This window comes from Marmota flaviventris, chromosome 1 (assembly GCF_047511675.1).
Source record: "Marmota flaviventris isolate mMarFla1 chromosome 1, mMarFla1.hap1, whole genome shotgun sequence".
Classification (NCBI taxonomy): domain Eukaryota; kingdom Metazoa; phylum Chordata; class Mammalia; order Rodentia; family Sciuridae; genus Marmota; species Marmota flaviventris.
Window position 1 is genome coordinate 144,981,546 of NC_092498.1, and position 15,286 is coordinate 144,996,831.

The 15,286-nt window shown below is 47.0% G+C and overlaps 1 protein-coding gene across 1 annotated transcript in view; it reads right to left on the bottom strand.

Annotated features, from left to right (window-relative positions):
• Positions 1–15,286, bottom strand: part of Ptpn11 (protein tyrosine phosphatase non-receptor type 11) — an 86,801-nt gene that overhangs the window by 21,414 nt on the left and 50,101 nt on the right. Inside the window, exons 7-11 of the mRNA XM_027923256.2 lie at positions 10,319–10,415; positions 7,387–7,466; positions 7,102–7,260; positions 3,892–4,023; positions 398–552 (exon numbers count right to left, since the gene is read on the bottom strand). Of these exons, the coding sequence (XP_027779057.1) occupies positions 398–552; positions 3,892–4,023; positions 7,102–7,260; positions 7,387–7,466; positions 10,319–10,415 (623 nt within the window). The remainder of the gene's footprint in view (positions 1–397; positions 553–3,891; positions 4,024–7,101; positions 7,261–7,386; positions 7,467–10,318; positions 10,416–15,286) is intronic.

The window sequence follows — 15,286 nt, forward strand, 5'->3', positions numbered from 1 at the left end:
CAGCACAGCTGGGACCACGGGCCCAGGTGGGAAGAGGTCAGACTCTCATGAAGCAAATAAGCATATTGTCAGGGGAAACTAGATCTCCTTTACATAGTAAAAGAGAATAGAAACACAATCAAACACACGAATCCTAAATTATTATGTTAAAAGGAAAACTAAGCAAAAACAACTAGATTGAGGGATCCTTAAGAATCAGGCTGTGTCCACCCACCCCCATCCGGCAGACCTGCAGGGCCTGTGAGAAACAGATTTGGGGGTAAAAAGGCACCTGCAGCAGTTTGCCCATGCCTCACGTTACCACACCTAGATATTAAAGGCTTCGTACGGTTAAAGCACCAGCGTGGGTTAGTAAAAGCCAGCCCCGGAGGAGCCCGGGACAGGCTGTAGCCATCACCTGCAGTGAACCACCACGGGGCCGGCGTCCATGATGCTCTCCTGCTTGTGGTGGACCTCCTCCAGGAAGTCCAGCACGCCCCCGGGGTCGCTGGGCACACCGTGGTCCGGCCAGGTCCGAAAGTGGTACTGCCAGACGGTTCTCTCCGTATTGCCCTGGAGTAGAGCCAAGAAAAACCAGAAAAGAATTAAATAAATCAAGGGATTGAGGAGGCGCCAGATGCCTGCTTCCCTAGTCCTCAGCGTGCGGTGGCACCACTTCCCAGGGCTCTGCGTCAGCTCCAGGGGCTGCGGCGGGGGTCGACTGGGCAGCGATGGGGCCACTCACGCCCGTCGGGGGGGACTGAGCGGGGCGGCAGAGGGCAACTCCAGTCTCAACTCTCTCTCCATCCACACAGGAAATGTCCCCACTCCTCCTCATCTATGTGGCACTCACATCCAGAGGCAACTGAGGTTTCCAAGGACCAAGGTCCCTCCTCTCAGCAGCTGAGGAAACAGGTGCTCCCTCAAGACACTATGGTCTTTTATACCCAACCTCCCGCCAGGCACACACATACGCTTGCGTCACAGCATCACTGTGATGCTTTAAACTTTGTTTAGTGCCAAGGAGAAAGAAGACAGGCTTGCAAGTCCAGTGCCTAGATTCAGGCGCAGGTCCCAGGCAATCAGGCTCACTGAGGCCTTGAGCATCTCGAAGCCTCACTTTAATTTGCAAAATGGGAATAATAATCTCCCTCTTGACAAAACAACAGTGAGGATGAAATGAGCTGAAACACACAGCCTCTGCCCCACAAACAGCAAACAGCTCGACACCCGTGGCTATTTTGAGGACAGTGGTAATTCATAAGGATCAACAATGGAATCTAGGGGCTGGGGCTGGGGCCCAGTGGTAGAGCGTTTGCCCAGCACGTGTAAGGCACTGGGTTCGATCCTCAGCACCGCATAAAAATAAACAAAATAAAGACATCAGTCTATTTACAACTAAATAATTAAAAACAACAACAACAAAAAATGGCATCTAGACTACAACAAGCACCATATTACAGGGTCTATCCCGATTAGGGAACTGAAGTGGAACCATTCACTGCCATGGCTTCTGGACACAATCGAAGAAGCAAAGTGACATTTTTTAAAGGTATTTAAAGAGAGCTGCAACTAGACCCCACCAGGGAACTTGAGTACATCCATGGGATCTGAGCCACAGTTAAGATCTTCCCTTGAATTGTACACATTCAACTTGCTGATGCCATGGGGGGAATGTGCCTTGATGCTACCGAGCAGCCTAAAAATCAAGTGGCTACACAGGTCACAGAGAGGCCAGTCAAGGAAGAGGAGACCTGCCCAAGCCCCTCCAAGCATCCACGCACCCCCTTAGGAAGCAGTCAGAGGGTCCCTGCCTGTCTTCCTCCTTCCTGGGCAGTTAGCTTAAAGGAGATCACATTGCAGCACACAAAATGCTCTACAAGAAGCAGATGATACACAGCATGGCCTGGGCACATGCCTATAATCCCAGCTACTCAGGAGGCTGAGGCAGGAGGATCACAAGTTCAAGGCCAGCTTCAGCAACTTAGCAAGACCCTATCTCAAAATAAAATTTTAAAAGGGCTGGGATGGAGCTCAGAGGTAGAGCATACCTGGGTTCAAGGAGACGGGGAGGGGCAATATGCTATCAGCAATGCAGGAGACACAACCAGTCCCATGTCAACATCCCAGTCAGGGTACAAAAAACAAACCCACATCAATATTTCCCATTCCTGCTTCTCAACAGCGTCTGGTAACTAGACAAATAGTTTGCCACCAACATGAGGAAAAATCCACCTGTTACTTGGAAACACCTGACAATGAGAGGTGGGCAGTTTATCAGTTGGAACCTTGATCCAGTGTCCTTGAAGCCTCTCATCTCTACTCAACAGCTACTTGTCCAGCTCCTCTCAGATCTCTGTGACAGACAGCACCTCCACGCCCTCCCCACCCAAACCCTGCAGCTCTCCTTTCTAGCCTGATTACAGTTTATAGCAATATATTTGAGTGTGCAATCACTGGGTAGTAGATTTCCAGCCAGGAGAGTGTAAGCTCAGGAGAGCAGGGACATTATCTGTTTTGCTCCCCAACTCTGTCTCTTGCAAGCAACAGAGTACTAGGAACCGAGAGGTCATTCGACAAATTTCTCTGAATTAATCAATCAATGAATGTCCAAATGGCTGATGGCCACTCTGCTCAGGTGCTCAACTCAATGTGTCCAAAACACAACAGTTCCTCCAGCATCTCTGCCATCTGCCACAGAGCCATGGTCCCTTCACACAGACCTCTAGAATGTCTTTGATCCCTCTCCTCCCTGCAAGAACCACACCACCCCTCGACCTGCAGGCACCCCATCCCCACCCCCCGGGAGTAGCTCACATGCACGGCTCCTCCTCTCGCTTATCCTGGCATTTACACAACACCCACATCACAGAAGGAACCTAGACCACCAGAGGCCTCTCAGCCATGAGGTCAGTCCCGACCCCCCACCCCAGGGCTGTCAGACCTTCCTGACACACAGCTCACCTGGCACAAGAAATGGCACAGTTCTATGAGGACTGACTGGTAAAGCTCAATCTCCTAACATAATAGTCCAGACTTCCCAACTTGGTCCCAACCTCTGTCTGCCCAAGTTCATCTCCCCAACACCCTGCCCCCGTCACCTTCATTCCCGAGTCCCATTCCCTACAGTGTGCGCTTCAGTGTTGTGGCTCGAACACTGCTCTAGCCTAGGAGGCCCTCTGCTTGCCACCTTCTTCCTCAGAAACCAAGCCCTTAAAGGGGGCTCTTCTAGGGCGGTCTCCCTGATACTCCAGCCAGAAGGAAGCCATCTCTGGGGTACCATGGCACTTTAGATGTGAGCTACAGCCCGTGTCTGCTCTGGGGCACAACTACCCAAATATGTGGCTTCTCACTGCTCTGTAATCACAACTCCATGAGGACAAAAGTGGTTTCCTTTGAGTCCCCAAAAGGTCCTGAATAAATAAGTCCTTCCAGACAGAGAATTAAAATGAATTCAAACCAAATCCTACTTTGTTTTGTAATCAGTCATTGGGCCCAATCCCAACCCACATGCAATACAGAAGATCTTCTGTGTGGAACCGACTACAAACTGGGCCTCACAGCCTTTGCTCTTGGGGTCTCAGCTCAAGTGTCACTTGCTTAGAGAGGTGCTCCCCATTCGCTCTCGAAAGTACCACCTGCAGCCTTCATAGACCTATAATCAAAAAATTTAGCTGGTCATGGCTTTTAAATCTGCCCCCTCTCTGGACTCTGTGTGGGCAGGGACTTTGTTTTGTTCACAATGTGCCATCAGTGTCAGAACTACACATGGTATACAGAAGGTTTCTAATAAACAGCTACTGCACCTATGGGTGAAGAAATGCATGCGTGCATCGAACACAAGTAACTGCAAGACCCTGGATGACTGCATACGACAGTTACCAAAGTCTCTAAAAACGACAATATACTTACTTGTCCAACCTTGGAAAGTTTCAGCTCTCTTAGCGTGTAGTCATGAGCAGCACTTTCTTTGACATTCCGTACGCGCATGACCCCATATTCTTTTAGCGCATACTCATCAGGCCAGTACTTGACACATTTGCTCTAAAAGGGAGCAGAGGAGAGAATGTTCATTTCTGTGAACCCGAAAAACAACAAAACCTAAACTAGCAGCAAGCACGTGTTCCCACCATGCTTAATGACCGCAGACACGGGAAAGGCCTGTTCAGCACCTGTTAGGTTTTCCAAAAGGAAAGAAGAGTTGGAATAAGGAAAGTAAGTGCTCAGAGGACTGGGCAGAGTGGGACATGAAAAGGGGTCAAGGCAGAATGGACCTATCCAGGCCAAGGTGAAAGAGAGTCCAGGCTTGCTCGTCTATCTTCAAAGAAAACAGTGGCAAAGAGGGAGGGCCCCATGGAACTGAGAGTACCGACTGGCAACCACTGCATTTTGAATCCCAGCGCTCTGCCCCACTCTGGAGGGAAGGCAAGCAAGGACTCCGGAGGTGGATGGGCTGCCCGGCAAGCCGGACTGTCTGGTTCATTTCCGCGCCAGTGTAGGAGGACTCCATGCCTTATCAACCCACGCGTGAATAACTCTATCACAGACAGGTGGCCTCTGGGTTCCGAACCAGCTGCTCTTTCTATATCCAGCCCCAGCTGAGAGCTACTCCGCCCGTCACCTTCCCTGAGCTGGGAACACCAAGCCTGCGCTAGCTGCCGGCTTCAGAGCAGGAGGATTGAAAAATATAGCACCAAAGAAAGCACTCCTGTTGCCAAAAAGGAGGCTGTTTTGCTCAATGGAGATGAGTCTATCTACCTGGGGAGGTAGCCGGAGCGCAGGATGCTGTCACCTACTCCACTCACCTTCCCAACCACCAAGACATGAATATCAGCAAGAGAAACTCACTGTGTGTATTAAGAAAAGAGAGAAATTTACAGTTATAAAACTAAAAAGAAGAGCTCAGCTGCAGGCCCCACAGTCAATGGTGAATCAAATGAAAATAAATATGGCAGGTGGAAAGTTCGATAAAAGGTTGTGGGGCTGGGTGTAGTTCAGATGTGAAGTGCTTGCCCAGCAAGCATGATGCCCAAGGTTTGATACCCAGCTCTGTGACATAAAATAACAGAAGACTGTGATTTCTTATTATTAATCTGAATTTACCTTTGCCTCCAATATTTGGTAGATCCAAACACCTTTTGACAGATTTGAAATAATTTTTAATTTCCCTAAATAAACCCTTCTAATGCGAATTGAACTTGATGCTGTGACCAGCCAATCAATTTGGCAACTGTTCCAGTCATTATAGAGACCTCGACAGAGGACACAAAATTAAACCATGGCTCTGAAAAGAACATTTTAACTGACTTTAAACATCCGCAAATTGCTACAGCCCTCCTCCTAGTTTTCCAAACAGTCATGCAAACCTTGGCAAACAAATGCAGAAATGTGAATGCTAATACATTATCTCTTAAAGTCAGAGTCCACAGTCCGATTTTCCTTCTGTGTACTAGTGAACACCAACAGAAGGCTGTCACAAAGGCTGTGGCAAGGATAAAAGCCACCGTGCCACTCTCTCTGCACCCCCAAAGAGAAAAGAAAGAATAGAAAAGCAGGAAAAGACAGAAGAGATCAGGTGGCGAGGACTGGGCAGTGATTTGGCCCAATGTCTGTCTGCTCTCGGAGCTTACCTTCTGACAGACTGATACTGATTCCTTTGAAGCAACACAAGGCCCCTTCACAGCCCCCAGGTCCTCTGAGAAGAGAAGACTCCTATAACTCCAGTCACTCAAGAAGCAGAACACTGGACAAGGTGGGACACACCTGTCATCCCAGTGGCTCAGGAGGCTGAGGCAGGAGGATTGCGAGTTCAAAGCCAGCCTCAGCAACAGCGAGGTACTAAGCAACTCAGTGAGATCCTGTCTCTCTAAATAAAATACAAAATAGGGCTGGGGGCGTGGCTCAGTGGTCAAGTGCCTGAGTTCAATCCCCCAGTACCAAAAAAAGAAGCAGGACAGAGGGCTTGCGTCTTCTTTCCACACTCAGGGCAGATAACTCCCACCTGAAACAAACTATGAAGCTCAGGTAACTGGTCCGTGGATTCAAGAATACCTAATGTCACTGTTAGAGGAAATCTCTGTTTCACAGTCAAATCTGGCCTCAAAGGTGTCCACAGTGCACCAGCTACGAGCACAACAGTAAAACCCTACCGTGAAAGGGAGAGACACAGAAGATGTTAAAAGACCCCATACAACATCTAGAGATGAAACCCACAATGTCTGCTGTAAAAATTCCCTGGAGAGGACGAAGAGCAGACCACACACTGCCCGAGAAAAGACCAACTGAGGACGCAGCAAAAGAAACCGTCCCAGTGAAACATCAGGAAAAGAGAACTGGATCCAGCCAACCAAGCCTTGGTGGCCCTATCAACTTCAAGCCGCCCAAGGGTATATTTAACAAACTCATGTCCTGGGACAGACTGGGGCAGGGAAGGACTTGAGGAACTACAGGTGAACAATAATCAGATCCTAAGAAATCCAAGACGGTCCAAAAGCCCAAGTGGAAGACATACAGAAAACCACACGGGGGAAATACCGGGGAGTGGTACTGCCCAAAACACATTGTTACACTGTGTGCGTACAAACACGTAACAGTGAATCCCACCAGCACGCGCACCTACAATGCATTCATAAAACAATTCGGAAAAAAGAAAGAAAACCACACCAAGCTCATCTTAAGCCAATTTCTTTACTCCCTTTTCTCCAAAGGGTTAGTTAGAGTGAGCTTAATTTGTTTATTCAATTAATAAAACAGCTCACCTGACTCATCCACACTTCAAAAAGACTTTTTCAGGGCTGGAGGCATAGCTCAGAGGTAGAGCACTTTCCTAGCACGGATAAGACCCTGAGTTCCATCCCCAACACCACCAGCATTAAAAAGTAATCAGAAAAGCCAGGCACAGTGGCGCACACCTCTAATCCCAGCAGCTCGGAAGGCTGAGCAGGAGGATCGTGAGTTCAAAGCCAGCCTCAGCTAAAGCGAGGTGCTAAGCAACTCAGTGAGACCCTGTCTCTAAATAAAATACAAAATAGGGCTGGGGATGTGACTCAGTGGTTGAGTGCCCCTGAGTTCAATCCCCAGCACCCAAAAAAAATCATCAGAAGAGAAGATGATGAAACATACCTTTCCTCTCTCTACTTCTTTTGTTGTCATAACGATCACTCGGGAGTTCTCTTGGAACACCATCCGCCAAAAGTCGTTCACTGTGTTTTGCAGGCAGCCTTGGGTGGCAATGTAACTCTTTTTGGGCTTTGAATTGTTGCACTTGGTTTCAAATTCAGGCTAGAAATTGAGGAAGAAAATCCCTTACACATTTGAAAGTTGCTTTCAAGACACAAGGAAAAATGTAAGATTCAAGAACAGTCTAAGAATGTGTGACCAGAAAAAACACCATGACAAGCAATTTACCATGATGATGTTTGCGTTAATGTAATCAGAGACAGGCTCGTTGGGATCGCCATCGTGGAGGACAACCCGGGTATGATCAACTGCAAAGAGAAAAGGACCCAACCGGGTAAGTACTCAGACAGCTTCTGGACAAACCACTTTGTCTCAACTAGCCCAAGCTCTGCTCATTTAATGATAAAACCACAAAAAACATTAAACCTCAAATAAGCACAACAACGATCTGAATGCCATACGATGCTTTCTTTAAAATTTCCTTGTCTTAAATGCTGAATGTTTTCTCTGATATAAGGAGGCTGATTCATAGTGGGGTACGGAGGGGGAGCATGGGAGGAATAGATGAACTCTAGATAGGGCAGAGGGGTGGGAGGGGAAGAGAAGGGGCAGGGGGTTAGCATGATGGTGGAATGTGATGGACATCATTATCCAAAGTCCACATATGAAGACATGAATTAATGTGAATATACTTTATATACAAACAGAGATATGAAAAACTGTGCTCTATATGTGTAATAAGAATTGTAATGCATTCCACTGTCATGTATTTAAAACATAAACTCAATTAAAAAAAAAAAAAAGGGGGGCTGGGGATGTGGCTCAAGCGGTAGCGTGCTCGCCTGGCATGCGTGCGGCCCAGGTTCGATTCTCAGCACCACATACAAACAAAGATGTTGTGTCTGCCAAAAAAACTAAAAAATAAATATTAAAAAAATTCTCTCTCTCTCTTTCTCTCTCCTCTCTCTCTCTTAAAAAAAAAAAAAAAAAACAGTCCTTGTCTTAACCAAGCATGGTGGCACATATCTGTAATCACAGCAACTCAGGAGGCTGAGGCAGGAGGATTGCAGGCTCAAGGCCAGCCTGGGCAACTTAGAAAAGGGCTGGGGTGAAGGTCAGCTATAGATTGCCACTGGATTCAATCCTCAGTCTCAAAAAAACAAACAAAAAAAATTTCCTTATTGTAAGAATGCACTATGGATAGACAGGATAGACATGATGAAAACCAAACGGTGGACACATGAGAACCATCAATACTATTTTTGTAATAATTTTGTCCAAATTTGTTCAAACTAAAAAGTTTGTTTGTTTGTTTGTTTGTTTGTTTGTTTATACTGGAGAGTTAACCCAGGAGCACTTTACCACTGAACTATATCCCAGGCCCTTTTTTATTTTTTATTTTGAGACAGGATCTTGCTAAGTTACTGAAGCTGGCCTTGAACTTGAAATTTGAAATCTTCCTGCCTCAGCCTCCTGAGTTGCTGGGATTGCACCCCATCTTTGAAGACATAAGATGTTAGCTGGGAACATAGCTTGGTGGTACAGCACCTGCCTGGCATATAGGAGGCTCTGGGTTCAACTTCCAGCACCATGAAAAGAAAGGAAGGAAGGAAGGAAGGAAGAAAGAAGGAAGTTGTGAGTCAGAGAAAACATTTGATTGGGAATTTTTAAGGGAGGAAAAGTCAATATTATATTTAGAAACTGCAAATAATTATTCCCTTCATCTTTTCTTAACTCCTTTCTTACTGTTGAGTACCAGCTGACCCCATGAGTAGGAGTGAAAACTGAAAAAGAATGAGGCTCCCCAAACCCACTGGAATCATGCTGTGGCTCAAACTGCTTCTCTACAAATTCTTTATCCCCTTTCATCAATACTAGAAATGGACCTCCTCACGCCCCCGTCCTCACCCACACATCACAAATAGCCACAGGGACATGACATACATACATACCACGTATACATACATATATATGCAGACAGAGAATGCCTATGTTCACACACACACACACACACACACATGCACACATGCACACATACACACACGGTGAGTTTGTATTAACTGACAAAATGGCTCTGACCTGATCAGATATGAATTAGTGCTTTTCAAATGTGACCATGTGCCCCAATAACAAACCATCTTGAACACTGACATACACACACACATTATCTATAAACAATCCTTCCTTTTAAGTTGGCCAAACATATTATGCATATGTTGCCATCAATTTATGCATCAGATTTAAATTTCTCTCCTTGTACATGGGGATATAAATAAACAGAGGTTCCACATGCTCCCACCCCTGCCACACATGGCCTTGCAGAGCTCCCCCCTGGAGACCCTGCTCTGGAACCCCCGGAGAGCTGAGGAGGTGCCTAGGGGCTCTGGGCCAGTTTCTGCCACTCACTCCTACTTGCAGCTTTGCCTGAACAGTCTACACAGTGGGGAAATGAGAATGCCTGCTTGGGGTGCATGTGGTATGGATTAAGTGGCACCAAGATACAGAGTTTGGCACAGAATTAGCCTGATGAAGAGGCCAGCTACAACTTGTGCCGCGCATCTCTGGGGTCCTCATCCTGACTTACATCCTTTCAGGGCTTTTCTCCCTAATGGGTCAACTTTGACTCTGCATGGTGATATCTGCCTGCTGAAAGAGGTATGGCTTTGTGAATATCACAAGGTCCTCATCTGAGCAGAGGGAGGTCCCCACTTTTACCTCTAGTGACTCAACTCTGAGAGTCTATGAGCAGAACAACAGGAGGGACTTCGTCTGTTTCCCAAATGAGGACAAAATCCCAGGAAGGAAGTATGCCTAACCCAACACTCATGAGCCAGTCAACAGGGAAGAAAGGTGCAAATCTCAGAGCCCAGGGCTCCTGCAGGGCCTAACCCCGAGCAATCACAGCCTCGAGAGGAGTACCCGGGGGCAGTGGAACGTTCACCAACTGGAGGAAATGACCACAGAAGAGGCGTCCCAGTGGCAACTGCACTTGGTCATCACCATCATAGGAACGCAGTGAATGAGGCTGTCAATCCCCACTACGGCTGATTAGTTTGGAAACTGTTCCCAATTGAAGAGGCTAAGGCCTAAGCCTGGTTAACAAGAGTGCATGGCCCCCAGGACACAGTGACTGTTACTGAGGAAGGATACTGATACTTACAAGGCAGAATGTTTTTATATCTATTTTTGTTTTTATTTTCTTGCCTTTGACCCTCTTTTCGACTGTAGAGAAGTTTGCATTCCTGTTGTTGTAGTGTCTAGGAAGAAACAAAAGTAAATGTTATCTTCATCAAAAGCACACACACAAAAGAAGAAGAAGAAGGAGTAGAAGGCCCAGCTCTGTGTTCTGCTTTGAGGAATTTATCCTAAGAAATGTTCAGAGTTGTATTGATAGCTACAAGAACGCCCATCCTCACACCGCATCAACAGGAGCAAGAACACTGGGAACAATATCAATGTACCACAGGAAAGGGCTCCCTAACTACTGTCCATTCATACAAAAGAATGTTCTGGAACAATTTTTTAAAATGTCCTAAGCCAGGCCTGGTGGGGCACACCTGTAATCCCAGTTCTTTGAGAGGCTAAGGCAGGAGAACTGCAAATTGGAGGCCAGCCTGAGCCATTTAGTGAGACCCTGTTTCAAAAAAAAAAAATTTTTTTTTCTTTTTTTTAAAAAGTGCTCTAGGAGAACATTTAATGCCTTAGAAAGATGATGAGAGCTGAGTGAAAAGATCAAACTCCCACAGCAATGCACGACGGAAGCCATGTTTGCATTCACTTTTGTTCACAAGAAACAGCAAAAGGAAACACACCAAAAAAGTCATGTGACATGCTATCAGGGTGGTGGGGTCATGAAGTCCTTCTCTTTCTGTTTTTTGGGTTTTCTGTTTTTGCTTTTAGACTGCTTTTTTCCTCTATATATTCAATGACAGAATATTTATAAGAAGAAAACCCTTCTGGCGCCACCTAGCTGTGTGTCAGTTCTTGAATTTGGAAAACTGAGGTTGATAGAAGTGGTTTTGGTGCCACTGGATGGTGGGCACACAAACAGCTCTGTTGGCAAAATAGGATACTGATACTTACAGAGTTGTCCTATGCCAAAAACCCAAGTCAATGCCACAGGCAGCCAGCCCGCGTCTACACAGAAACCCACTGCCCTATGATCTCCCCACCCAGATGGAAGCAGCCCTGGAGCACAGAGCCAGGGCGTGAGGGTGAGCACACCTGGACTCTTTAAGCATGTGTCTGGAACCTGTGCAGGAAAAGGAGGCAGGAAACACAAAAAGAAGAGACTAACCAGGCAGTCACGGCAGGACTGGCCCTGAGAGAGAGGGGACTTGAGGAGGTAAAGAGGACAATTGAAGCCTGAAGGGGACAGGCCAGGGTATTCCAGGGTAGGTTTCATTTTCAAAATTACAAAAAGCACCTCTTCAAGGGGCCATTGGTTTCTAAGAAGTCTGGTTCATGTGTTTTTGCAGTGCTGGGGACTGTACCCAGGACCTCACATGCACTCTAGGCAGGGCCTCACCCCTGGGCTGTGCTCCAATCCCCCAAGTCTAGTTTTCAATGGAAAATCACAAACGCAAATCAAGAAAGTAAAAGGCGGACTAAAATGAGAAACAATTTTTCTATAGAAAATGCCAAAATGACTTCCCCTTAAAGATTTCTATAAGGGCTGGGTGTGGTGGCTCACGCCTATAATCCAAGCAGCTTGGGAGGCTGGGGCAGAAGGATCACAAGTTCAAAGCCAGCCTCAGCAACTTAGCAAGGCCCTGAGCAACTTAGTGGGACCCTGAAATATAAAAAAGGGCTGGGGGTGGGGCTCACTGGTTAAACACCACTGGGTTCCATCCCTGGCACAAAAAAGAAAAAAAAGATTTCTACAAGGAATTCAGAGTCGACAGTCCACACCAAGGCAGACTGTGTTACTTGCGTTTCATTTATCTGTATTCCAAAAACAGGTATAAAAGTCAGGAATCTAAATTGGTACTTGACTCCTGGTTTCAAAATGCAATATTCAGTCTTGACACACAGCTCATAACAAAAGAGTTCAGCTGCCTGGAACCTGGAAAGAAATCAAGCAGGATGTGTGGAGCACTCTGACGGTGAAAGGATCGTTCAAATGCTTTAAATGAGCTCGGATTGAGTAATCAAAGCCGTTTGCCTTCTGTGAGCTGGTGTTCCCTTCAGCGGTGGGCCAGCCTCACCGCCCCACACTACAGCATTAGGAGGGAGGCTCAATCTTGACTTTTAGACAGGTCATTAAGGTGAGGTTCAAACAGACGTTCAAACACTGAACCGAATCAGTCATTTAAAAATCAACCAAGCTGACTAAGCAGAAGAACTTCAACGAAAAACTGCAACAGAGTGAGGGATAGGAAGGACTAGCAACTTGGCTAAAAGTGAGCCTGGCAGGAGGCACCGTGGCCTCCATGGCCTTCACCGGTGACCAGACTACACACAACACTAGCTCCCGGAAGGCACAGGTCAGGGCATTGCCATAAAAGGTCGATTCCTCCAGCCCGCCCAGGCTAATCACCTTCCACCCCTCCCTCCTCTTCAAGATCAAGTCAGAGTTTTCCAGAATGAGACTGGAGGCTTTCTCATTGCTGTACCAAACAGTTCTGCCTCTAGCCTCAACCCCCTCTGCTCCGCCATGCTACTGAACCTGTCCGTGCCCCAGTTTCCTCAAGTGGAAAATGGGGATAATCCTAATTACCCACCCCACAGGGTTGGTGGAAGGGTTAAATGAGATGCATGTAAATCACAAAGCAGAGCCTGGACTGCAATCGAGGACATGAGCAGGTTTGGCTGTTGCCACAAAATTATTATCACTACAGGAACAACACACCCAGCTGCTCAGCGCGGCCCGTGGAGCAGCCGCATCAGCATCGCATGGGAACTAACACAGGCTCAAACATCCCAGGCCATACTGATTTCTCAATCACCACTGATCAATTTTTAGGGAGCAAATAATTAGCCCATTTTGGAAACCTTAAGAAAAAAAGAAAAAGAGCCAGGCACGGTGGTGCATGCCTATAATCCCAGCAACTCGGGAGGCGCAGGCAGGAGAATCGTGAGCTCACAGCCAGCCTCAGCAACTTAAGAGAGGCCCAAGCAACTCAGTGAGACCCTGCCTCTAAATAAAAAATTCAAAAACGGGCTGGGGATGTGGCTCAGTGATTAAGTGCACCCCTGGTTTCAATCCCTGGCACCAAAAAAAAAAATTAATTAATTAATTAATTAATAAAAGAAACACAGACTTGGCCTGGACCCCAGATTTACCCATTCAAAACCCACATTTTAACATTTCCAAGTGGTTGAAAGGCATTCTGAAGTTTGAGAAGGACTGTTGATGTCCCAGCCATACCAACAGACAGGACAGGGTCTCGGCCACACAGACTCCTTCAGGCCTTCCTGCTCTTGGACGGGCTGGTCCCTCCACCCAGGATTCCCTTTCCCTGCCTTGAGCAACCATGAAGAGCCCAGGTGGTTATTATGTAAGACACCTCAAATATTTCCTCTTCTGGAGAGCCCTGGCCACCTCAGCAGTGGGGAGCGTGGTCCTCGGTGCCAAGCACTCTGCAGGACCACCCTCCACAAGTATGCTTGTCACCCTGGACCCCAGGTCTGGCTTTTTCTTTTAATTGACAGAGAGTAAATGTATTTATGGGGACCATGTGGCACTCGAATGTGTGTGTACAATGTATAATGACCAGACCTAGGCAACTGGCATATCATTCGAACACAACATTCTGAGGGCTGGGTACATTCAGAATCCTCTGAGCTATTTTGACACATCCAATTAGTTGGTGTGAGCCATAGCTACCCTAGTGCGCACTGTGCCACAGACATCAGAAGTTATCCCTCCTGTCCACTGCACCCTGTACACGCATCAACCATTCTGTCTCCATCCTCCCTCCCACATACCCTTCCAGGTTCTGGGAACCACTATTCTACTCTCTCCTTCTCCGAGATCAGCTTTAGCATCCACATAAGTGACAATGTCCCAGCTCTGTCTTTACAAGTCTGGCTGCCCTCGGAGAGAACCACAGACCGCCTTGCCCTGCCAACAACCAGCACCGCACCCAGCACCCCATAGGCATTCCGAAAGTATTTGCTAAATGAATGAATGGAGGGAGAGGGGGGACAGAAGGAGAGACAGAGGAAGGAAGAAAGAGGGCAGAGAGGACACACCACAGACCTGCCAGGTGAAGTCTGGCCCCACAGGCCCCTCACTTAAAGTCCTTTTTGAAGCTGGGTGCAGTGGCACATGCCTGTGATCCCAGCAGCTTGGGAGGCTAAGGAAGGAGGATCGTGAGTTCAAAGCCAGCCTCGGTAATGATGAGATGCTAAGCAACTCAGTGAGACCCTGTCTCTAAATAAAATACAAAATAGGGCTGGGGCTGGGGCTCAGTGGCTGAGCACCCCTGGGTTCAATCCCTGGTACCCACAAAAAAAAAAAAAAAAAAATCCCTTTTAAATGCTGTGACCTGCGACGTCAATATGAAAGGAAAAATCATCACAGGCAAAATGCCAGAGAGGCATTTCTCAGTCTGAAGTCATTTGAAAAGCACCTTCGAGATGCTTTGCCTTCTCCACACGCTGCCTGTAATGTCATTTGTTTTCTTTGATTGGCCTTCATAAAATGTATTTCTAAAGGAAATTTCATATAAAAATTGCACATAGGAAAATCATATTACCTCCTGCACACAGAAGGTGACCAGGAAAAGGAATATAAGAGCAAAATGTAATCAAATTCTACATAGATACCAGGACACGCCTGAGGCTTGGTAACAAAAAGGGACACAGGCAAGTGTTAGAGGTAGACTCGTTAGTACCTTACTAAGACCTTTTAGGTGCCTCAAGAGGACTGAAAAAAATTAAAAAGAGAAAATGTTTCTCATGTGCTAATTCGATCTTAGCTACTATGTGGGGTACCACCATCTTGCACATAAGGAAACACTTAGCCAGGCTAAATCCTGAGTTCCAGGCCAGAGAAGTCCTCACAGAGGCTCATGGCATTCTGGCTGGACCACCCACCAGGGCCCCCAGAGGTGGTCCTTATCCTGCACTAAGTTCCCAACTGCCTCTTCCAGACAGACGCAGGGTTTGAACAAAGACAGAG